Raw genomic sequence first — 24,976 nt, 5'->3', positions numbered from 1 at the left:
CAACTTCCCCCTCACCTAATCCACTCCTAACGGCTTGCCTTGATAACCTATTTCATTCCTCTGTTCGCAGCCCCTCGGACTTTTCGCTCTTTCTTTCTGTTGGCTCGTCCCGCCTTCTCCTCCTCCGCATCCGTCGGACCTTTAACCTCGGCGTATTTGTTATTCTCTTCAGTCTTCCGAGTTTCTCCTCTCTGACCCTTTCTCACTTATTCCTTCCTTCTTGCTCGGTCTCCCATCAAAAGAGAAGAGACCCGGAGTTTTTACAGCACTCGTCCGATTTTCCCTCATCGTACAGACATGCCTCCGGCTACGAGACGTCCGATCCAGACGCCTGGATGGGAGACTATCTCTTTATTTGCCTCTTAAGTTACAAGACAGACGATTGTTTAAGCAGAACTCGGCTCCGGCCAAGCCCTGCTATAAATCTGGGCTGATTTAGACTGCAAAGACAGCTTCCTGGACGGGACTGAGGCTGCAGGGATACACTGAGATTTGATGGGCTCGATGGTCTGGCGAGGATTTAGCTGAGAGTGGTGTCAGATAAGAAAAAGAAAGGAATGAGTGAGTCGGGAGTGTATCGTTGATGAAGTCCAATGCGGACGTAATGTATGTAAAGGGATATTTGGTTACACTGTTCTATCTGGTTATATGTCTAATCCAGTGAGTTAAATATCAGAATTAAGAAAGAAAATGCATCATCACATTAATGCAAAAAAAATAAAAGTACCTACGTTGTCAACAGCTACATTGGTATATAAGTTGTAGGAAAAAAAACACCCAAACTTAGTGTATATGTGTTTGAACAAGCTGCTAAAACTGTGTGTATTTATAAGCTCTATGTAGCAGGACAGGCATCATGGCATTTGCAGCTCTGGTCAACGTTCTGGGAGGAGCTTTGTTGATCAATAGGCCTGCCAAGCAGCATTAGTCCTCCTGGCCCACAGGGCCCGTCTCCGGACACAAGAGCACAGGGACTTTAACTCTGATCTTATTTATGAGCGCACAAAGGGCAGCACAAGGGGTCTTTCGGTTGGGGCCTGTTCAAACAGAAGGCTGATGCGGACGGGTCTTTGAGGGGGCCGGGCCGCATTGACTCTGGGGAAGAGAGAGAGGCTGACAGGTCAGTCTTAAAGCCTTAAAAAAAATGGGGCCGGGATCAGGGGGTACCGAGGGAGGGGAGAGCGAGGGAGCCTCAGCCTTCTCCCTCTCTGCTCCCAAGAGAGACGAGCAGGGGCTTTATAGACAATGAGTCTGCGCTGTGGAGCTGCCGAGGGGTTGCCGAGAGAGTGAGTGCCGGCTAGGGGGGGGCCGAGTTAAGGCAGGGAGGCGGGCGGGTGGGGCGCAGGGGGGGGGCCTCCACCACCTTGTCCCAGCTGTCGCGCAGCCCCGCGCAAGTATGCGTCGTCCCTCTCCCATCGACACTCTTCCTCGAGCCTCCGTCCCCACGGGCAGGGGGGGAAACGGTGCTAAATCAAGGAGCGATCCGGCCCCCTTCTCCAGGCTGGCAGGGCAGGCGCTGATTTGGGGGGGGGGGGATGAAGGGCAAAGGATCAAAGCCCTCAGGAGAGGAACACAACAGTTCCATCCAGCTGGACGCTTCCCTCCTGTCACCTCAGTGAGGGGGGGGGTAGCTGACCAGGAGGCCGTTTTTGAGAGGGGGGGGTGGGGTGGGGTTCAGTATCATAAACCGCAAAACAGCAGGGTACTCGGATCTATAGCGTGTGTGTGTGTGTGTGTGTATGTGTGTTTATGTGGGAGGGGGGTTTGGCTAAAGTCAGATGTGACACTGTGTGAGCCAAAGCACAGATCTGTCACGGCTGTCATTGTTGCTTAGCAATGAGGCGAATAGAAGGAGAGAGAGAGTGAAGAAAGAAGTGAGCAGGAGAAAAAAAAAAAAAAAAAAAGCTAGAAACAGTGGGAAGAGAGCAGAGGATAGTTAGAGGAGAGAAAACCATGAAAGATCAGTAAAGAACAGAAGCGGAGAGCAAGAAAAGAGAGCTGCTTCCACGTGTTTCCCCTCATCTCTACGTGCAAACAAACCCGCGTTCATGTGTCTTCGTGCACGTGCGGCGCACATCCACGCGTGTGTTTTCGTGTGTAAGCTGACCATCATGATGGGTTTTATCAAGCGACATAAAAAAGCTGCTTGGTCATCCGATTTACGGCTGCCTCAACCCAACCGTGACCTCTCAACCCCACGTCCACTGACCTGGAAGTTACGTCCATTCGCGGCAGCCATTTCCTGACTCTATAAAAAGGAGGCGGCGGAACTGAAGGAGACTGAGGGTGAAAATGGAGGGGCAGAATCATTAACTACCAGCACAATGACCGCAACTGTGTCCGAGTCCGGCCCAGCATTTTGAAGAGGTCAAACTCTAAAAGATCTGAGTGCCCTGCAGCCGGCAGCACACTGAGTCTTCACAGCTAAGGGAGGGAAAAACAGGCCTCTGACAGGACTACAGGCGGAGGCGAAGAAAGTCTATAAACAGCTGGCCGTGCTCACAAACAACAAAAGGGGGGGAAGCTGCCAGGGGCGCTCTTTGGTTTTCCAACAAGTTCAAAAAAAAACGGAGCCAAATTGGACCGGGAGCTGCTGTGAAAAGTATGTATGATAATTCTGGTGTATCAGATGTCCGAATTTAAACAAATAGGAAAAACAGAACACGCTGGACGCATGTCAAGGTCTTGATCCTCAGCTACCATCAACAGAATGTTTCTCCACCACCCCCCCCCCCCCCTCCCGCCCCCTCCCCGCCCTCCGCTCGCTGTGCCTCAGCTATCAGTCTTCACAGCTCCACGGCTCGGCATCCAGCCTCAGGGCCCATGAGTTAAGGCCAGACTAGACTAGAGACGGAGGCTCTTGTCTGGGCATGACAGACCGGCGGCGTGCTGGTCCTGGCTCGGAGCAATCTAGAAACTTGACGTCCGTCTGAGCGGCAATCTTCGGCACAGTCAAGGTTACATTAAGGACTAGATTTGCCAGACTCCACAGAGGGAAAAGGAGAGTCTGGCAAACTTCCAGTTCTCTTCCTTCCAGTGCCAACCGCTCCTAAAACCTGAGCCACATTCTAAATCTAAAGTCCGGCATGGCAGATAACATTCATACTACGCTATCCCGATGTCCCTACAAGGGTTATACACAAAGGACGGCTGTTTAGCAATAGTTCAGATAAGCAGAGTCAACAGTGTGATACGGAGATGGGTGTGTGTGATGGATAAGGAAGCAATGAAGTGCCTGGGTGGGAGATATGGGGAGAGAGACACACAGAGTGAGTTTAGATTCACGGGTGAGACATTACTCTTCCCTTTTCCTTTACCTTTCGTTTTTTTTTTTTTTCTCATTCCTCTTCCGAGTTTGATGTCCCATCATCTCTCCGCAGCCGCCACTACTTGACTCAGCCATCACTGAGCTGCAGCCATAAAGCTGTATTTAGTCTTGTGAGGTAGAGGGTGACGGCGGTACGCCAGTCCTCCCATTCATTTGATTGTGGGTAGTGCATTTAGGCTGCAGGGAGAGAGTTAATCCAGGGTCAACTTTTGGAGAAACGCAACCCCCGACGTCACCGACGCGCTGGCCAATCACAGATGGCAATCAGACCGATCAGAGCTGTAAAAAACTCTGAGCAGGAGGAGGGGAGGACGTTTCTCTTCATTCGATAACGTTAAAAGTTAAGTTAGGCTTTGCTGTCGACTTCCCGACTCATTTTAAAAAAAAGATGAGAGGAAAAAAAAAGGGTTAGGGTAAAGCGGTGGGCGGAGTGAGTGGTAGCGAGAAAGCCGGTGAATCAGATTAATAAAACATTATTTTCTGACTGTCTCACAGCGGTTACATTCTAGAGCACAAACACGCCCACACACACACACACATTGCCTTGATTTGGTCTGAATACAGCCTCGGCCTTCAAAAGTTACACTGTGGGGTACGCCGGAGCCCATGTGCACCTCCTCAAAAACCGCACACCAACCGAGACTGTGAGATTTGTAATCGGTCAGCTTGACTACTTGTTTTTGAAGTGAATAGCGTTTGCTTTTCTGAAACGTTTCTACAAAATGGACAAAAAAAATATGATCTTACTTTCTGGTCTCACACACTGCAGCCGCCTCACGTATGAGACACCGGGAAGTTGCATCTCTCTCCTCCTCACTTAGAAATGGCAGATTCTTGAACCTTGCATCTAAAGGCTCTATGCAAGACTTGTTGCACGTCCACATATCGCTGTTGGAGCTCCCTGGCTATAGTCTGCTTCATCTCTATTACTAAAAGTGGAGTCTTCCTCTGAAAATGATGAAATACTCACACCAATTTAGCTTTAAGTGGTGCAATGACAAACACAGCAGGCTTATCTTCCTCACACATGATAGCCTTCAAGTCTTCAAGCTGCAGTGATGTCACTTTCATTGCACATCATTTGCCCCTTTCTTTAGTTTTCTATCCAGGAGTGAAGCACACACACACTGCAGCTCGTTGCTCTAAAAACCACTCCAACATGTTTTAACTGAAGTGCCGTCTTGACGGAGGCTCCGGAGTACGCGGTAGCTCACGGAAACCATCGTCCTCGACAACACTGTGAAGGGTGTCTTGTCTTTGCAAATGAAATATGAAATGGCAGCTGTGATACTCATCGCTCTTTAAGAGTTCAGTTTTTGCAGAAAAAAGTCGGTCAGCAGGCATCTGACACGTTGAGGCTAACGTTAGCGCTAACGCAGGGGGACAACGCCGTGTTTCTTTTTTTTAGGTGTCCGGCCAGGTTTATCGTGTTTTTCCTGAGTATTTTATCTCAAAAATTTTTTTTTTGCATATGGCATTTGATTTTTCTTTTGACTTGTCTTTTCTCTGGAATACAAAATATTTCCATACTGTTGATTTATTCCCGAGAGGGGAGTACATATCCTGGTCTTTTTCTTGGCTGCTTGCCATTATCTGCCTGGCACTGGGGCCGCTAGCGTTGTTTTAAAAGGAGGTGCACTTGGACGGAAACGGTGACAAAGATTTGCCACGGGAATTTCAAAATAAAGGAGTAACGATAGGGATTGATGTTTTCACTTTGCATCGATGATACTGGATAACTGAATTGATACGTCGATCCAGATTGATGGATCGTTACATCCCTAGTCGGAACGTCTCTATGACAAGAAGCTCTCAGCAGACTTAATCAGTTACATGTTGACAATTCAGTTTCCTCTTTTGAAGCCCACACAGCGAGATATAGATGCGCACGTAGAGCCAAAAATGGTATGAGTATATTTAGCATCACATCCTTTTGATGTTCTCTCCCCCTCCTCTCCTCCCTCTGCCTGTATCTCTCTCTCTCTCTCTCACTCTCTCTCTCCCTTTCTGGTGCTGTAGCTTTGCAGATAAGAAGTGTTTCTCTCTCTCCCAGAGGGATGGAAATATCTGTAAGGACATTGTACACGCAGTAAACAGGGCACAACACCATTAAGCCGTCCATGACTCAGCGCTGTCACAGAGATCCTGAGCTGCTGCTGCTGCTGCTGCTGCTATTCACTTTTAACAGGAGTAGAGCAATTTTCAGTACAAGCATAATCAATGAAGTAGTAGCTTTCATGTGAAAATAAGCCCACTCAACCTTCCCCCCAAAGAGAACAGTTTCAGCACTCCTCTTTGTTTTGTGGTGTTCTTGCTATTCCATGACGCCTTTCTGAAGCGTGGTCAGCCCATCTTCTGAAAAATGAATAGCTTAAAAGGTCAAACCGAGGCACTCGAAACACTAATGCATTGATGGAAGAAGCGTTGACGTGTGCGATGGCGTCGAAAACTGCAGCTTCTCTACAATTAGTATCCTTTCTCCATCTATTCTCAACCTTCACGTATGAATCTACTCTAACCCAATTGAGGACTTTTCAAAATAAAGACCTAATGAATGAAATAATGACCTTCTGAACTATTTAGTCAGGTTCTCCACTACATATCAACAGACCAGAAAGCAACACAGCGGCGATGCATGTTGTCTTTTGAACGAGAGGGGGTGGGATCATGATTTTTTTTTTTCTTTACTGGAAACAAGTCAATGTCTCGCTCTTACTATGCTATCATTGCAATCACTACTAGTATTGTTCTCTTTGAGACACATAAAAAGCATTGCTGAATGCAACATGTTCAGGCCCCTTCTGTGAGACTTTTTCAAAAGTGCTTCAGGGAAAAATCGAGAAAAACCATAAACTTAAGTAGCGGATGAGGTAGATCGAGGAAAAGAATGGGTGCGCAGAAAGTCACAAATTACAACACTTTGTCAAAGAATAAGCGGTTGACCGTTGAGTTATATAACCGCGGCAGTGTATCAGAGGGAGGAATTAGAATTTTCATTTAACTCTTTCCAAGAACAAATGGGGAGACAGAAAAATAAGAAATACAGCTGTTTTTTTTCCCCCCCCTTTTTTACTAGAAATGCTGTCTTTTTTCACATTACCATAGTGTTTTTCCATGTTTTCCAACCTTCTGGGGCAGTTTCAATTCATTTAACTACAGCATGAAAAAAATCAACTTGCAGAGACTTGAAACATTCTAGAGTTACCTAATCCACCACAGTGACCAACATCTCTTCATTTATTTGCCAGCACTATATAATCACAGCGTGGTAATGCAATTATGAGCATGTATACAACTGGGAAGGACTTTACAGAATCATTTCTCAGATTTGTATACAGAAAGTAATAATTTTATTTTCTTCTTTGAAAACTTGGGAGTTCATGTCCTTTGTGTGATGTTGCACATTTTAAGTGGATCTGAATGAATTAGGATAATTCAGAAGTGCATCATGTGTTTTGTCTTGAGCTGTGTCAGCAGTGGTTGCGTCTGGGAGTGACTGGGGTTTTAGCTAGTCTGTCGCTGCAGTGAATAGTGGCTCTGTTGCAGAACGGCGAGCCCTGAGCTGTCTGACTGATCAGGAACACGAGGTCAGCACTTGATGTTCCCTGGACATTGTCTCAGCTTTATCTCCGAGCTTCCTGCCGTCATGTGACTCACCGCCGAGAGTGGCTCGGTGCTCTCTGCTGGGGCTGGCGTCTTTGTGGGGTCGCCGGTGTAAAAACTAATTATGTGAAGGAGGAAACTAGAGTTTACATCGTCATGTGACGTGCTATTGGGAATCTCTCTGATTTCTTTTTAGGGACTGCCATCCTTATGGGCCTCAAGATGTAAAATTATAATTATGTGAATGGAAAAATACAGTCTATGAAGGCAAGCCAGGCTCTTTTTTTTTTTTTTAAAGGTGGTTTTCATTTCAGGCAAGGTGGTGCGTTGGAATCCATTGTCAAGAGACTGTTCTCTGCTTAAGGATCAAACTAGGATCTTATCATAGTCATTTGTGACAAACAAAAGATACACTTCTGGGTGGAGAATCAGTAGGAGTGTAGTTATCATGTGCCAAAATATCATAAGACCAGTCCAGGATATTTCAAATGCATATCAACTGAGAATCACTCCAAAAGCCACAGCTTATCTCATCATTCTTCAGGCTAAACACCCACCCTAATTCCAGCTGGTCCCATCTGACCACACCTTTATACTATGCGTTGGACTAACAGCTGCAAAGAAAGTTGATATCAAAGAATTAACTCCCTTTTACACTGGACCAGATGAAGGACATGACACACCCTAGTTGCTCAACAAAAGAAACTTCTCCAGAAGGTGGATGACAGGTACATCATCCAACCCGTTATCCTGACCGTCATCCTACTCCCTAAACCGAGGTCAGAGGCAGTTCAAGGGTAAGGGGAGCGTTTGTTTGCATTCCAGGACTGCTTCTATGCTGCTTAAGTGGTCAGACGGTCAGTGTTTGTGTGAGTCCTGGAGGCGCATAACCTCTGCGTCCTCCTCTGAAGGGCAACAGGTCATCTGATGCAAGGGCGGGCGGGGGGGGGGGGGGGAGGGTTAGCGTGGGGAAGGGGTGACGGTGTGGCGCTAGCGAACGAGCACACTCCTCCACCAAGAATAGCTGTCCAAAAAACCCCTGAGGCAGGAGGAGGAGGAGGAGGAGGAGGCTGACACCCTACACCTGAGTGAGACGGAGTAGAGGGTTTAAGGGTGGGGGGGGGGGGGGGGGGGGGGGTGGGGGGGGCGTAATTACAGTAACTGGAGGGCAAGTGAGACACTGGAATGGCGGGTTGGGTTCTGATAGCTGATTCCATTTTGGATCTGGTTCCAAGTCGGTTAAAATTTGTTGAGCTTAAAGTCTTAACGAATCTTCAATCAATATGGTCTGGCCTCTTTCTTACTATCCAACAGTAATTAACACAACATCCAGGTAGCCATTTAGCTAATATACGTAATATAACTGGGAACATTTTAGAATGTATTAAGGATTTATACGTCAGTCTTTTCAGTTTCACTTCTTAAACTTTTGTTTCTTTAAAGTGGTAAAAGCTAAACCCGACGGTGTTCTTAAAGATTCTGATTTTATATTGGAGTCAGATTTGATCAACTTCTATTAGCTGTAACGATTAGGTAGACACAAAAGCCACAAAAACATCCTGCAAATCCCAACTCTGTTCTCCAGACAGTCTAAAAAACAACACCAAACAGACTAACTTTTAATCAGTTTATCAGATAAGCAGAGGTAATAAAACCATATCACCCACACTAATCTAAATTAGTAGTAAGTGTATTACCAGATATTTACAGCACCTCTTAGTTCAATGACAGCAGAGCAGCCAACAGCGGGAAACAAAGCCTTGAATGTAGTGCGATGCTTGTTGGACTCGGGCACATGGAGTCTCCCAGGCCTCCCTCATAAATCAATGTTATCCGGCTGAAGGTGGGGAAGGAAGAGTGCCAACACTAAATCCAATTATAAAACGGGCTGGCACCGCTCAGCCATATACCGGTGTCTACCTGAACCCCCTGGAGTGACAGCAGAGCTGAGGCTTCCAGCTTCAGCTGTGGAAGCAGAGGAAGAAAATCAGCACAGAAAAGATGTGAATGTTTGGGAGTGCGTGTATGTATGTGTTATAATCAACGGTGTTAGTTGAGTGGTTCCTGGTTGAAGTGTGTGTGTATATATTTTTGTGGCAAGCTGCCAGAGACACATATCTGAGAGGGAGCACTATGGGCGCCAGGCGCCAGCTGAACCTTTTTTATTTCGGCCCGCTGCTACGACCGCATGGCAACTTGACTGCACCCTGGCACCTGTCTCGCATACATACACACGGCCGCGACATGAAAGCACACATGACGGAGGGGAAATGCATGTACCGCAGCGCTGACGAGACTCACATTTAAGCCGTGACACCTGTCAGGGATTTACCATGAACGAATGTGTAAGACGGAAGCACCTCTTATATCCTGAAGCCGAAAGTAGTGACCTTTCACTTCGCTGATCTAAAACGGAAAACTCATCTCTCTCCTCGGACGGCGGTGGTGATGTACAGTTCGTCTTCAGAGGAATGAGCTCTGATTTTACAACGAGCGGACCATACATTCACTGAGCCACTCCTGAGCCTCAGCATGACCCTAAATGCTGGTCTAAACACGGGACATAAAATGAATGCTTCAACATTGAGTGGGAGGGCATGCGGAAGAGTAAAAAAAACCTTGAAATATGCTTTTAGAGCTTTGTGTGCCGTTCTCTTCGGCGAGCAAGAGCAGCATCCCCTATTAAATGAGCAATTTTTTCCGAAGCGATGGTGTTTTATAAAAGCTGCTCTAAAGTGCGTCCCTGCCTCCCTGCTGTCTGCCAAGGTTACGGTTATCAATCGAGGCGGCTGTGGTTCAGGAGGTAGGTCGGCGGTTAGATTCCCGGCTCCTCCAGTTCCACATGTTGAAGTATCCTTGGGCGAGATAACTCCTCCTGATGAGCAGGCATGGCAGCTATCGGCCTATGAATGTGTGTGTGTGTGTGTGAATGGGTTGAATGTGGCTTGTGGTGTAAAAGCGCTTTGAGTGGTTGAAAGCCTAGAAAGGTGCTATATAAATACAGTCCATTAACCATTTGCAGTCAACATCTAAATTAGCCTGCAGGAGGACAGGCAGTCAGAGAGGCCATTGACTGACATTGTCAGTGTTTGTAAGTGTGCTCTAACTGCTGGTTTATGTATAGCATACACAGGAGAGTGGTGTGTAAATCAAGCTCTGCAGGGCAGTCGGTATATATATTGACCTTAGAACTTAGACTGAACCTTACAGAGGGCCACAGACCCCGGGTCACCCCTATCTGGCAATTACCAATGTTTACCAGAGTAAACAGGCTGATAAAAAGCACGAGGCCAAATCCTCAGACAGCGACATATCTTATTAGGCTTGGACCTTATTTGCACCTGACAATATCATGGATGTTACATGCAAGTAATGTGTAAATCTGATGTTTGCAGCAGGCATTCAAATACCTCTTCAATATGCATTCTTTGCTCACCAAAACCTAAACTCTCACACACAAAATTCACTTACATCTTGCTTGCTATGAGTTAATTTTCTGGCAACCCTTGCTTCCTCTCCAATTTGCTTTTCCTGGTTGAATTCATAAATTTGATTGTATATTCACCTATAAATGCCTGTGCGTGGTTTTTATTTGGATTATCAGACGTTCAGTGGATTTACACCACTTTAAAAACGTACAACTTTTAAAACGCATAAGCAACTGAAAAGTCCAGTTTTTCATTTCTAACTGTAGTAAACAGTTCGGTCCTCATGGAAATTAAGCTGCATATAAATGAAACTGAAGCCATCAGACTACCACGGACAGTGAAAGAGTGAAAATGAAACAGTTTGGACACTGACCAGAGGCTTTCAATAGCCCAGTCCAACCCCTCCGTCCCCCAGCATGCTGCTACAGCCTACAGGGCTGGGTCCAGGCCTGGCTCTGATTTAACGGTGCCCCAGATTTCCTCTCCCTCCCAGGCTAACACCTGGACAGGATCTGTAAGCAGCACCAGTCTGCCAGGGCCTGGACAAAAACATCCCTGCCTGCTCTATCCCCAATTGCCTCATAACGTAGGAAGCAAGCAACACACTCAGCATCTGCCACCAATGCAAATCTATAAGACAGCCTTTGGGCTGCCTGGCGCACTAGATTTTCTGTCTTGGTCCAATCTGAGCATGAAGGGGGGAAAACAGCATAAATACATTTTTGGCTGATTGTTGTTGATACACACAGTGCAGCGTTTGACATGTTCCATATGACTTCTAGAAGTTTAACTTCAACTCGGGTCAAACCTCTGCTACCAAACTCTGCCTTCTCTCCTTTAATCAGACAAAAACACACACACACATACTTTACGGATTAGCTTTAGGAAAACCACCCGAGGCCCCGGCTTGTTACTGACCAGCCTGACGATGCAGGGGGTCTATCCTCAGCTCTCAAAAAATAAATAAAAATAAAAAAAATTATCTCCATATGAGCTTGCGGTGTCTCTGCCATGTGTGACAGTGATAGAAAGTGGACAGTCAAGGTCACACCAAAAAAAAAATCACAAAAAGAAGTGGAACAAGCCTCTGAGAGAAACCATTTTTGGGCCATGACTGTGATTTGGAGCGAGCTCTTAAATAAATGTGGGCTAAATGCGAACGAGGACGATGGACTTCGCCCAACATAGATGGATTCGTCTCTTGATGGCCGATACAATCGCTTAAGTAGGTGCTTCTCAGAATAGAAGCCCCGTAGATCAACCACCTAGCAGCAAAAGTGGAAAATCATGCTGACCCAATTAGCGCCGACTCTCAGCAGAATATCGTCAAAGGCCCGTTTCAGTTCACTTCAGTCCAGACGGATGGTTCCCCTGGTTCTGGTGGAGAGTCTTGTTGTTGTTGTTGTTGTTATTATTATCTTCCTCTAGTTTTAGCCTCAAGGCATGAAAGACTAATTCCGGCCCCTGAGAGTGGCTGCTACATGCACCCTCAGGCAAAGTCACTGTAACATTGTTTCACTCATTATTCATCCTCTTTTCCTTTCTTTTCCCTTTCCTTCCTTCCACTAACTCTACTGCTTCCTGATCATTTTTAAAAGACTTTTGAAAAATCCCATCACTTTTATGCTGGCATACAACTACTAAACAAACACATTCAAAAGTAAGAGACACTGGGAGATTATGTATTCACAGTTTTGCAGAATTTTATCCTTCAGTTTAGTGAAGATTTGTTTTCTGGGTTTGATTTTTTACAGCATACTGTGCGTGCGATACTGTTTAGCATCTGACATATTTCCTTGAGCACAGCATTACAGTTACAACACACAGAGATATCATAATGGCAGAAATCCAAGATTTCTATCAACACAAAATCTAATCAATTAATCCTGCAATTATCTGTGCGACAAACAGGAAGTACAGCGTGTCTTTGAGGAGATTGAAAGTTCAAAAGACTCTCAGTCTTGCAGACATTACTTATGTTTACACCGACGTTTGAAATTGACCCCGGTTGTAATCACGGTCCTCCGTTTGAGACCCGTTTGTGCATGTGATGATGACAGGGAAATCCAAGGTAAATCAGACATCCGAGTTCAAACTTGCAAATAAACAACACCAAACAATGCAGCCATTGTTTGTGAGACAGGATTCCAGCGCTGCGAGACTGATGTGGTTGTCTGGCAAGAAGAGGACAGATACGTTTCACTCTGAGTGCAGCAACAGTGAGCGTGAGTGTTGTAAAGCACAAAGACTCTCACAGTTTTGCTACTGATTAATCTTACCAATATATATATTTTTTTATTAAATCGATTTATGATTTAGCATATAAATAATTACTGTCTTACCGATGTCTTAAAAGCATCAAGCAAAAGAAGTATTCAATTTAAAAGTTCATATATGAGAAGTGATCGATTGATTGTTGCAGCACCGGTCTACTCATTGATCCCTAAACTATTCTTTCCACTCTTTTCATATTCTATTTATTTCCACGTCTCTGTTCTGTTTCGCAATTCGATGCACAGTAGTAAAAAAAAAAAAAAATCACAATACTGTCTGCTCTTCTTATGTTAAACTCTTGTCATAAAACAATCGTGGCCTCTTTTTTACGGCACCGGCTCCCGATCGCCGCGCCGTTAAACGGTCGACTCAGCCAGCCATGGGCCTTATCAGGGCACTGCTGAGCTCAGTTCTATTCTGAAGGTCCTGTTATGAAACACAAGAGTGGGAGTTGTAGTATTATACATAGCTGCCTGTGTAGGCCAACTCTTTAATCAGTCACTGTAATTGCCGGGATGGACTTTGAACCACAGACATATTTGTCTCCACTTTTCATCCATGGCTAAACAACTGAGGGGAGGGAGGCAGCAGAGTGCTAGAGGCCTGGCCGTGTACTGCTGCTGCTGCTGCTCCTGCTCCTGCTCCTGCCCCCCCACCCCCGGCCCCCGCGAGCAGCCATGCATGGAGGAGCGACGGAGGGGTCACAAACAGAAGAAAGAGTTTTGGCTAAGGGTGGGACGGAGAAAGGAGAGGAAAAAGGAATAGAGGGGGTGGAGCGGCTCAGAAAAAGAGAAGAAGAAGAAGAAGGGAGAGTAGAGGCGGTTGAACGGAGAGGACATGATGGTACACAAGTCCCCGGTGGCAGATTGAGTGCTTTGAGGAGCCCAAACAAGGCTGTCCTCTGAATACTAAGACCTTTCATAGAGGCAACACTGCTACAGAGACGCAAACTCCAAAGCCTCCTCCTTTGAGGCCCCTGCGATATATAGGGCTTTCAACCGCTTGTGCAAGAGTAGGTCTAATTGGAAGTCGAGGCGATACAAGGAGGGGGGTGGGGGTGGGGGGGGGTGGGGGGGGGGGGTTAGGGAGGCGGGAGCGGAGTGGCTAAGGAGAAGAAGAGAGGCGAGGAGGGGTGCTTGATTTAAGAGGCCATTGTTTTAACAAGTACATTCTGCCTCCCCCTCCTTTCTCCTCATGGCCTCCCCTTCAGATGCCCACACTCCACAGAGTCAAAAGGCGGCGTTTAGCCCCTGTGAAACGGCGAGGGGCTGGGCTTGTTTTGACACTTTGTCCTCCTTGGCTTCTGTGAAAAGGCCTCCGCTTCTATGGGCCACTCGAGTTCATTAGGGAGTGCAGCGCTTTCAGTCGCGTCCCCATTCCAGCTCCAGGCCTCAATGGGGCCTCCAAAGCCCCCTTCACTTGTTTGTTTAATAAAGACCCTCACCACCTCCACAACTAGCACCTCAATTTCCCCTCATCACAGGCCTGGTTGAGTTAGTGCCTGCAGGGGTAAGGGTCCATTGAAAGAAAATGGTAGAAGTAGAAAGAGTAGGGGGAAAGAATGTAAAGGAGCTGGCAGGCATACGGTGGAGAATGATGTGGGAGTTAACTTATTTTTTTTTTCCCCCCCTCCTCAAGGAAGCGTTACACAGGTACAGTGTTTAACTGCATCGACAACTAGCTGCGAGGCAACCGCGCTCTCTCAGGTCAAGCATTGTGTGTGTGTGTGTGTGTGTGTGTGTGTGTGTGTATGTTTGTGTCTGTGTCCAGAGTCAAGTTTCGGCTCTCACACTTTCAGGTGACATCACTGTGCGTCAGTATCGAGCGGACAAAAGTGAGAGATGTCACTTTAGAAGGGCAAAGGAGCTCTGAGATTATACGAGGCCCGGGGAAGTCTCAGCTGCCGCCGTGCGTACCCGAGCTACGCTCTGAGATAAATTCCTGTGAGAAAGTAAAAGTCAGGTGATTGTACACCCCCCCAGTTCTGTTAACTTACAGTGTTTAATTTTAAGTATATTGTATTGAATCTGTGTAGCTTCTTGTAGGTGTAGTGCTGACACCGACACCGACCGACATAAATTAATAGTTGAGTATATTTCTGCATCTATGTAATAAATACCAAAAGCTATTATCCATCCTCTCTTGTATCTTCACAGACATTGCAGCCTTTTGAAGTTTGCTGTAACATTAAAAGCGAGTTTCTATGAATGTGTCAGAGATTTCTTTGGACGTGTTTTTAATTCCACAGGCGCTGCGGCGTGCCTCCTACTGGTTTCAATGGCTAGAAGGACATCAGATACTTAGCAGGTGCTTCCATGCATGTGTAGAGTCACTGGGAGGTGCGGGGAGGGAAAGGCGACACCGATACACCACATGTTCATACTGTAAGCGGCGTGATCGAGAAGTCACTCGAGTCTGCTCAGCTGTTTTTCCCTGCAGAGCCGAATGATACACCGGCCCTCGACTAAAAGTGAGCCTCGGTGGACACTAATGAACTTTTCTCAGTCCTCGGGTGATGGACAGCTAATCAGGTTTCCTTCCCGGTTTAGCAATCAGTGTGATTCAGTTTCACAGTTCTGTATTCTGCTTGCGATATGAAAAGAGATGTTAATAAGCACCGTTCAAAGCTTTATCTGCGAGGTTATTCCATCACAAGAGCGAAACACCTCCAGATGAAGATGAAGAGAACACCTGCGTATCATCTTTAGAGCCGCTGATAAGATCGGAGATGATCTAAGCTTGGTTTATTTCAAATATACTGCACGACATGCAGGTGAACTGAAAGATGGTTGTTTTGTTTTGGACTGATTTTACCAACAAAAGGAGTGGATTTGTTTATAATAAACAGGGTCCTTAGTAAAAAAAAAAAAAAGGGAGGTGCTGCTGATTAAACTACAGATGAGCCGACAGTGAGTCCAACAAAGTTATTAAAACAGTAAACCTGCAGAAATATTTTAATATTCAAGCCTAAAATTCCTAATTTTTACTTTAAAAAGCTGAAAATAATGACTTATGTACACTACGCAGCCAGTGTAAAGCATCAACACAAAAGGAAGTTACTACAGCTGACTATAGATACATCAGGCCTTTAAATGATATCTACTTTCATATCTACTGAAGTCACATGCCCGCACGTAATTGTATTTCCTGTCCATCCCGGGTCGTGAAGAGATCTTTTTCTTAATGTGATTACAATGTAAGAGACGCCGAGCGAAATTCAGTCTTTAGTTTGTGGAAAAAAAAAAAAAAAAAAGCATTTTAAAGATCAGCTGAAGCTAAGCGGTGTGACTTAGTCGAATCGATTGGGTAACTTCCAAAGTTCCTGTGTTTTTAGTACAATATTTCCTCTCTCTCTCTGTTCTGCAATCCATTCACCACAGCTCAGCGAGCGAACACTGTCCAGGGAAACAACAAAAAAAAAAAAAAGGGAATTATGCAATAAGGAGGACGCTTTGGAAGATATTCATTTGATATAACTAGGTCAGACAGACGAAGCCACATCTAAGCTTCGGGTTGAACTTTAAGGATTATGAATTTTGTCTTCCGTCGCTTACGATTACAATCACGTGTCAGCATCATCTCACCGCAACCTGTATGGACAGAAGGAACGATTACAACCGATACCTCCTTTCAATATGGGAATGCCTGTGTTGTTTTAAGACTTGAAAAATGTTAAGCTCCACTTTATGTTCATGACGTTGCTCACAGTGTGAACTAACATACGTGATTTAACACTCGCCCGCTATGTGTTGGTGAAAATGTGTGTGTTGAGGTAAGTGTGTGTGTGTGTGGGGTCTCAGTCAAATCATATCACACTCTAATCTTATCTGAAGCTTGAGATGGAAGCTGTGAGTGTGTGTGTGTGTGTGTGTGTGTGTGTGTGTGTGTGTTCATGAACATATGCCTAAGCAGGCCGTGTGTGCATGCTGGCATGTTGAGGGGGAAATGAGGAGCCTCTTCATTCAGGCACCTTTTGGGGAGGTGATCTCTGAGACAGCTGCAGGACCCCCATCTGCAGGACCCCCCACTGGTGAACAGAGAGGGTGGGCAGGACGGTTAAAAGATGGTCGACCATGAGCTGCCTTTATGGTGCTGAGCGAGGGGGGAGGGGCAGAGATATAATCAGTAAAAACAGAAAAAGAAGGAAAAACAACCCCGCTAGAGAAAAAAGGCAGCTATGTGGCAAAAAACTTTAAAAAAAAAAATATATCTGGAAAAGATCTAGTAAAAAAAAGGACACAAATGGTCGTGTAGCTCTGAGCTGAGATTGTTTCCTCTGAGAAATCTGTCGGAGTATCAGATAATCACCTCCTGTAGACTTGAAAGGTGGCTCGGAAAAAGGTTACTCCTGCAGCTGGAGTCGGCTTGGATTCGCATCGGTTAACGGATTCCTTTGGTGACCCGGAGTCACGGCCAAAAAAACAATTATAAAATCATGCCATCGCCTTCTCATAATGCAGAGGCTCCACCTAAAGTAAGCATATTTTTGCGATATTTAAGTAAAGCAGCAATTATTTGGAACATATGGACCAACAGGAAGTTAATTAGTTATGCTGGAGGAGCGTTATGACGAGCTTAGTCGGATGTTTTAATACTTTTTTTTGCCATGATAATAACTGACTCAGAGCAGAACTTTTCAGAGTAACTTTTGAAGCTTACAGAGTATTTAATACTCAAAACACAGATTTTTCAAAGCCAAATACTAATGGAAAGGAAGAAAGAGTGTGTGTGTGTGTGTGTGTGTGTGTGTGTTCTCTGTAACCACAGTTTGTGAAATGAAGAAGAATCTCATCCTGGCACCAATTAACAGAAAGACAGAAAGAGTCTCGTCTCCCTGCTTCTTCCATGAGGCAGCATAGAGAACTTGCTGGGGGTTTTTTTTGGTTTTTTTTATTGTGAGCTGCCATGCGATGTAGTAGAAAGCATGTATCGGTCTATGACCTCGGTGTAGTGAATGAGGCCATGTCCAGTTAGTAAAGTAGCCTGTCTGTCTCTGTAGTTATTTATATCCTGAACTCTCACCCCATCTGTTTTCTGTCTACTGTCTACATAGAGGGGAGAGGACAAAGGCATAAACAGCTAAGCATGAAAGCAGCTTTGGCAGATTGTTTTTTTTTTTTGTTTTTTTTTTAGGTTTTCAGAGAAATATATCTTTAAAAAAAGGATAAAGTTGGAGTCTTTCATATTTTTCTTATTGCCAAGAAATCCCATTAAAAGACAAAAAAAACAGCAATGTGCGAGTCCGTCTTGAATACTTTCCAATTTCCCTACCCTGTCTGTAGCACTCAGCTGCCCATTTGTTCCTACAGGAGAGACGTAAGTACATTAATAAAAAGACTGGCTAAAACAGCTGGCTACTGCAGTTTTTTTAGCAAACATTAGTCAAACAGGACAACATTGTGCACTGCTTGGGGACTATTTTCAGCCCCAGACTCTCCACATCACTGTAAACGAGGGCACGCCCTCAGCGATCTTCAAGATTGAATAAAGATTGAATGAATGAATGAATGAAAAAGATTAAAAACACATTTGGTAGAGTGTTTACGGCGGCAGGGAAGCGAATGTGGAACGAGTCACATACTTGGGGTTCTGTATTTTCATGGGATTTATTGACGAAGATCACCGCGTTTCCAACTTTTCAATCTTAACAAATCAAAAACATCCTGTAAAAACCTTGATCGGTAATGTCAAGACGTCACTACAGCTGTTGTCACCGGTTGTAAATCTTCCTCCACGGGGATGTCAATGATTAACTGCCGTCTATTCAAAAAATAAAACTTTCAACTGGCCATTCATTTCCGAGAGCGATTGGACACCCCCCCTCCTGAAAAGTGACAATGGGATAACTGTCCTGCGCTGAAAAATTGTTCAGATGTTTCTGTCGCACAGTGACAAAAAGTCATCTCTAAACCATATGTTTGTGCGTGTGGCCCACTGCGCAGTTTAACCCATTAGACACGCTGAAAAATATGGCTGCGTGAATTCCCCCCCCCCGGTCGCCCCTCGGTGAAGACTGGAGCCATACAGACACTGGCATTAGACAAATGTCTTTCTTTTTGTCTGAGAAAAAGAGGATCCCGAGATGTCTTGGTTACTGAGACAACACAGGAAGAATAAGTGGCTTATTTTTAATGCATGGCTGAAACCACAGCCGGGGAACGTAAAGAGGGGACTTGTAATGCAACAATCTGCCGAAGCCTCCATCATTTCACACTGATGTCTTCTTCCACGTTTACCAGAATTACATTAACATCCCGGCAGATGCTTTTTCCCCCCCAGAGTCGAATCGAGAGAGGAGCGAAGCCACTGAGGAATTAAGTTACTATGGATTTGTACAAGTGTGTGTCCTTCAAAATGTCTTTGTGTCCCCCCCCCCCACCCCTCCTCCTCCTCCTCCTGTGGTTGCGCTCAGACAGCGAGTCTCCAGCCCTGCTTATCTTTCTGTCCTCTACAGCAGACCCCCGCTGAGACAGAGAACCAGAGTTTATTACAGCCTCCAATAATCTGCAACCCCCAAGGAACTCAGATTCATACTACATGGCCTAAAAAAAAAAACCTACTAACGTCCCTTTCGATACCAAACCTCTACGGTGATGTGGCCTGAATTTCATATCGCAAAAGATTTAAATGACAGTACCAATATCACAGTACGCTACCAGCTCTACTGGTGATGTCATTTGACAAACGTGTACTCGGGATGGCTGCTGTGTTACCTGAGCTTTCACACTCTGATTCGGAGAAACTCAACTGACAAAAAAAATGACAGGAATTTGTCCTGGACAATAGCTGGAATGAATGGCTGTTTTTAAAATGCTGGTGTGACCAAGTCTTCATCCAATAAAACCAGTATAACAGAATTAAAGCCTTGACAAAAATGTCTACCAGTGTGTAATTTCTGTTGTTACGCCGCCACCCGTTTCTCTCTCTCTCTCTGCACCGAGAGGGCAGCCAGCGGTTGACTTTATTTGTTTGCTCGTGTGCTCTTTAAGCTGACATCTGTGACATATGTTAGCGCGGTCGACATAATTGAAACTGGCCCCGGGGGCGGTGGCATCGTGTTCTGAAATCAGAAACGACCCCAAAGACGAGGGCCTCGGGGGGTCCCCCTCGCACAGGAGGCCCGGGCCTCGCAGGGAGGGAGGGAGAGAGAGCCAGGTGATTTATAGGAAGGTGGAGGAACATGAGGAGAGGAGAGGAGAGGAGTGGGGAGAGGGGGGGGGGTGGTGAGGGGGAGCTGAGGTCTGACATTTATCCATATGAGACTGTTTGAGAGGGGAGGGGGGCGAATCAAGTAATCATAGGTTACCTCCACTGCTACCTTGGAGGTGCAATTCCATCCCTTCAGCAGAGACACACACACAAAGCACAGTGGGGGTATCAGGTGGCCCACTCTGCCTTCCCCCCCCGGTGAAAGCAAAAGCCTGGCTGACACCAACCTAACCAGCTAGACCAGGGAGGGCACACACACACACACACACACACACACACACACACACACACATTCATTCAAGCTACAAAAAAAAATCACATACACTCATCCAACACAGCAGCCCCAGTCTCACATCCCATTAATGAAAGCTTCACCCTCCTCCTCTTCTTCTTCTGGCCGCTGACGAGGTTCAGCCTCGACAAGAGAGAGAGTGTCACCGGAGTGGACGTTGAACGCGGCCAGCGCCAAAACAATCAAACCCTGCCAGGAGTAAAGACAAAGGAGTCATCTTTCATAGACCTGAGCCGTGACCACATCCTCAAAAACAACCTTTTCCCCCCGTCGGAGAGAGAGAGAGAGAGAGAGAGAGAGGGAGTTTCGTCGCCTGCAGCGTGGAACCCGTACCAAAAACAACTTGTGGCGAGCAATAAATCTGTCTGTAGGTCTGAGTTATACGGAAATATCAAGATTGCAACACCATTAATACCAAAGCAATTACTCCGCAAACACTTAATCAAATGTGTTGTTGGAGCTATTTTGCGAGACAAAGTCATAAATTTACATTCTGATGCTCGCTGGGTACGCAAAAAAAAAAACCACGCCTGCAGGCTCTGTAGGCCACTGGTGAGAGCGTGCGTCGGTCCGGAATGAGGAGGGCGACGTCTGAGGGGACTAATCAATCGGACGGGGGGGGGGGGGGGGGGGTTCGGGCGGGCAGGGGAGGGCAAGGAGGCTGCTGCTGGCTACCTGAACCGCGGAGGAGGGGGGCAGAGCACCCAAACCCCCTCCATCTCTACCCTCACCTCTCGCTGTCTTACATGATCTGCACGCTGGAAACTGATTGAAGCCATTTGTCGAGCAAAAAAAAAATGCACCTGCTGCTTTCAGCTTCTCAAACGCTGCTTCTCTCTGTTTTATTGTCATTATAAACTTTGTACCTTTGGACTGTTCGCTGCACAAAAACAAGCGATTCGAAGATGCAGTCTTGGAATCTGGGAAACTGCGATGGAGATTCGTTGCAGCCCACATCTTTTTCCTCGTATTATACCGTCATCATCCCCATCCTTTTCTTCTTCTTCTTCTTCTTCTCCTTCTTTGTTTGGCTACAGCAGCTAAAACCAACCAATTGCACTCAAGCAAGGAGATTTTGGACGGATGCCCAGCTGTCAGATCCGTACAGCAGCACTGTCTCAGTTTAGTCATTTTTTTTGCAGAAGCATCATCATGCAAGTTAGATATTTATATCCCACCCCCCCATTCAATTATAACTATATATATATATATATATATATCCGTCAATGCTGCTTTATTGTAATGTGATTTGATATCTGATATGCAGTGGAACACAGCAGAGGCTCTGAGTCAGTCCAATCAATACTTGATCAGTAAATGAAGAGGGTCCGGGGGGGGGGAAATGTAGGAGTGGGTGAGGGGTTGTCCTGTCCCAGAGCACATCATTAAACTGTATAACACACTCTCCAACACGCCATTAGTCCGACTCAGCCCATTACTACAAGGCCACTAGACTTAGCTGAGGAAGCATCTTGACCTCACACACATGTCGGAGACTGTCTCTGTCTCTCTCTCTCTCTCTCTCTCTCTCACACACACACACACAACAGGCGGAGTAATAAATCGCAGCCTTGGGTCATCCACCGTCAGTCGGGACAGACGGCTGGCCTTTGTGATGCCATTTATCGTACACAGCTCACAAATTACATCCTTTACACTTTATTCATCTTTATGAATCTATAATGTACCGTAAATCTTCTAATACAAGAGGGCTGAAATGTCAGTGACCAATATATATATATATATATATATATATATATATATATATATCTCTTTGCCAGTATTTGTCTGCAATATGATTAAGGTTTTCCACTGGAATTCCATTTTTGCTTTGAACATTTTATTTAGTCAATTAATTACAAATAAGATATATTTATCTACGCTGGGTTTTTCATGTATCCTGGAGTTTCCCAACCACTGGATAGCTGTGGTATAAGACCCTGTCTTTAAGAGCCACTAGCCCTAAAATAATGTCATTAGTGCGAGTCTGACTGTCAGTGTCACATGAGGGTTTAACTGCTATTTCAGAGGCTTTTCCACCCTGACGAAAATAAAACTCTTGAGGGGGGAAAATGTTATATTTGGAATTCCTGGCATGAAAAACGCTCAAATTTTAAAAGATCCTGAATTGCAGATTGCAGAATGAAATACCATCTACCAGCAACTTCTGCCCCCAAAAAGGCTTTTCATAACCAGCATCGGTATATCTATATGTCGTGTGCCACAATGGAAACACACAATGACTTGTTTAAGACATGATACAGGCCCAGCAGACTTAATTGCTTTATGACAGAACAAGTCCATAATCAAACAAGCACAACCCCAGATAAGACGGGGAGGGGGGGGGGGGGAGGCGGGACAAAACATTGATAACTACATCAGTAAGGATAAAAGACCCAACTATAAATAGGATGTGGATCATCCGGGGAGGCTTTTGTTTTCAATTGGATATTGAATCTTATCTGGCTGACATTTCGGTGACAGCCTCCTGGTGACATTTACGACTCGTCACAATTACTCCAACCTCCTTTTGAGGTCTAACCAGCCAATTACAGATGTAATTTTTTGTTATCCTGTCGGGTACATCTTTTAAAGTCATGTAAGGGGGCATGGCACGTGTGTGTGTGACTATGTGTGTACGAATGACAGTAAGCCCGGTGTGTGTGTGTTTGTGTGTGTGTGTGTGTTAAGAAATAGCTTCAGTAGGGTCCTTGCATTCCAGCGGCTGTTCTAACATGTTGTAAATACAAGGTGTTAGAGAAAACATAGGAAGGGGGTGGTGGAAATCACTCAGACCTATTACAAGAGCTGCTGGGGGTGGGGGGGGGGGGTGGGGGGGGGACACAGGATGTAGGTTATCACAGATAAACAACCCAGTTCACCTGCAATTAGAGCAGAGAGAGCGGCGTGCCCGATTTTCTTTTCCTTTTTTTTTTTTTTTTTGAATGGAAAATAAGGGGCTGCATCCTCTGACAGTGCCTGTCATGTGCAGGACGAATCTGTTGTTTTAAATCAGCGGATCACTTTCACAACAGAGCAAAGCAAAAAGTGAGCTTTTAAGCATACTGTACGCTGAACTTTCTATCTGCGTATAATCCACTGAATAGGGCTGGACGATTCATCCAAATTTTGTAAAAATCGCAATATGGTGCAATATTTTTTAAAGGCGCAATGTGTGTCAAAATACTATTTTAAATTAAGTATTGTTGTGCTGCAGAGATACACGTCATATTCTACAGACTTAAGAAAACATCTTTGTTTGGTACAGATCCCTGCAAAAATCACACCATAATCATTTTTATATGTTTTTTCAATGAGAATGAGAATAATGATGTAAAAAATATCATTCACTCTAATATCGCAAATCATATCACAAGTGCAGTATGGGTCAAAATAATCAAAATTTCATTCAGCCCTACCACCGAAGCACACAAAATCCATCCCAGCTTCACTTCACATTTTACATCTCATTCTCAGCCAGTGTTTTCCAATTGATGTAAGATTCAAGGTTTTATTCCCACATCAGCCAAAACTGATGAGAGTCTGGCTGAAAGAAGACAACAGACAGGACACCTCTCATACTGTAGTAAATCCAGCCTATCCTGCATTTAACACCGAAAAACACTTCCATAAACACATATAATCACAGATCAATACACAACTGCATTTACTGGCTTTATAAACCCAACAGCACATACCTGGCATGCGAGATATATCAGGTACATAAGGCAAAAGACATCAAAAGTACAGAACATAATGAGGGTCAAAAGTGAATTTATAAACTTAAAAGCAACACTTTCACAATTTCAATCAACAAACACAAGATAAACTGCTGCAAAACTGAAAGCTCGGACCACCGCTTCAACACTTACAAAAGCATGCTGTCAAACAAGATTTTTTTTTTTTTAAAAAGAATAAACAATGAACACAAGCATATTTTCCACTACGGTTTCTATTTTAACCACCTAAATTACGCTTCCTGAACACAACGGGGGGAAACTTGGCTGCTGAGTTTAGATGTATGAATTCACAGATCTGATAAGGAGGGAATTTAAAAAAAAAAAAAAAAAAAAAAAAAAAAAAAAAGCACTACTACCAAAACATTAGCGGTGTAAAAATACCTCCGTTCTCCTCTTCCAAAAAACGCACTCATATGCAGTTTCAAGTCCACTTTGCACAGTGTTGTTAAATAGGCATTTTCTTACCTGGACTCTGGCTGAGCAGCAAAGTTATCAGGGCGCCCCACAGCACCGCGGCCAGCTGCATCTTGGAACCCCGCTTTTCTCTCTCTTCTCCGGGCTTCCCTTCCCTTTCCCTTTTCCTTCTTCTTCTTCTCCTTCTCCTCCTCACTGTTAAATATCAACGGGCTTCTGTTACAAGAAGACGCTCCGGTTTTTCACGCTAACCTCATACCATGACTGACTTTGTAGCCCCTTTTCTCTCCCCGACCTCCTCCGCCTCCTCCTCTTGTGTGCGATAACGCGACAAAACCGGGATTAAAAAGTTAACTCAGAGGGGGAACAGCTCGGTTACGGTCTCCAACATGTTGTGCTCCAGTTCTCGACGCCGTAGTTACCAAAAGGAGCTGTGGGTTGTACCAAACTCAAGCTAAGGGGGAGCTAGCTGAATCTATCGTGGTATATTTCAGCTGACACGGGCTTTAACAGGCGACAAAGACGAATTGTCATCATGACATAAATTTTTAAATATAAAACTATTTAAATATCTCCCTGGTTTCTTGCTTTTCCCTTTTTAAATTTCCTCATCCCTCTCTGTGCTACCCTATCCCGCAACAAATCGGCCCGTCCACAGTCTCTACTCTCGTTGTGTCATTTCTTAAAT

General features: G+C 45.1%; 1 protein-coding gene across 3 annotated transcripts in view; it reads right to left on the bottom strand.

The window, feature by feature from the left end:
- Positions 1–24,692, bottom strand: part of lrp4 (low density lipoprotein receptor-related protein 4) — a 117,148-nt gene extending 92,456 nt beyond the window's left edge. For all 3 annotated transcript variants that reach the window (XM_044355566.1, XM_044355576.1, XM_044355586.1), the window contains exon 1: positions 24,340–24,692. In XM_044355566.1, coding sequence (XP_044211501.1) covers positions 24,340–24,400 — 61 coding nt within the window. In that variant the 5' untranslated portion in view covers positions 24,401–24,692. The remainder of the gene's footprint in view (positions 1–24,339) is intronic.
- Between the last annotated feature and the right edge of the window lie 284 nt (positions 24,693–24,976).

This window comes from Thunnus albacares, chromosome 1 (genome assembly GCF_914725855.1).
Source record: "Thunnus albacares chromosome 1, fThuAlb1.1, whole genome shotgun sequence".
NCBI lineage: Eukaryota > Metazoa > Chordata > Actinopteri > Scombriformes > Scombridae > Thunnus > Thunnus albacares.
Note: the sequence above shows the minus strand (reverse complement) of the source record. Positions and strands in the feature narration are given on the sequence as shown.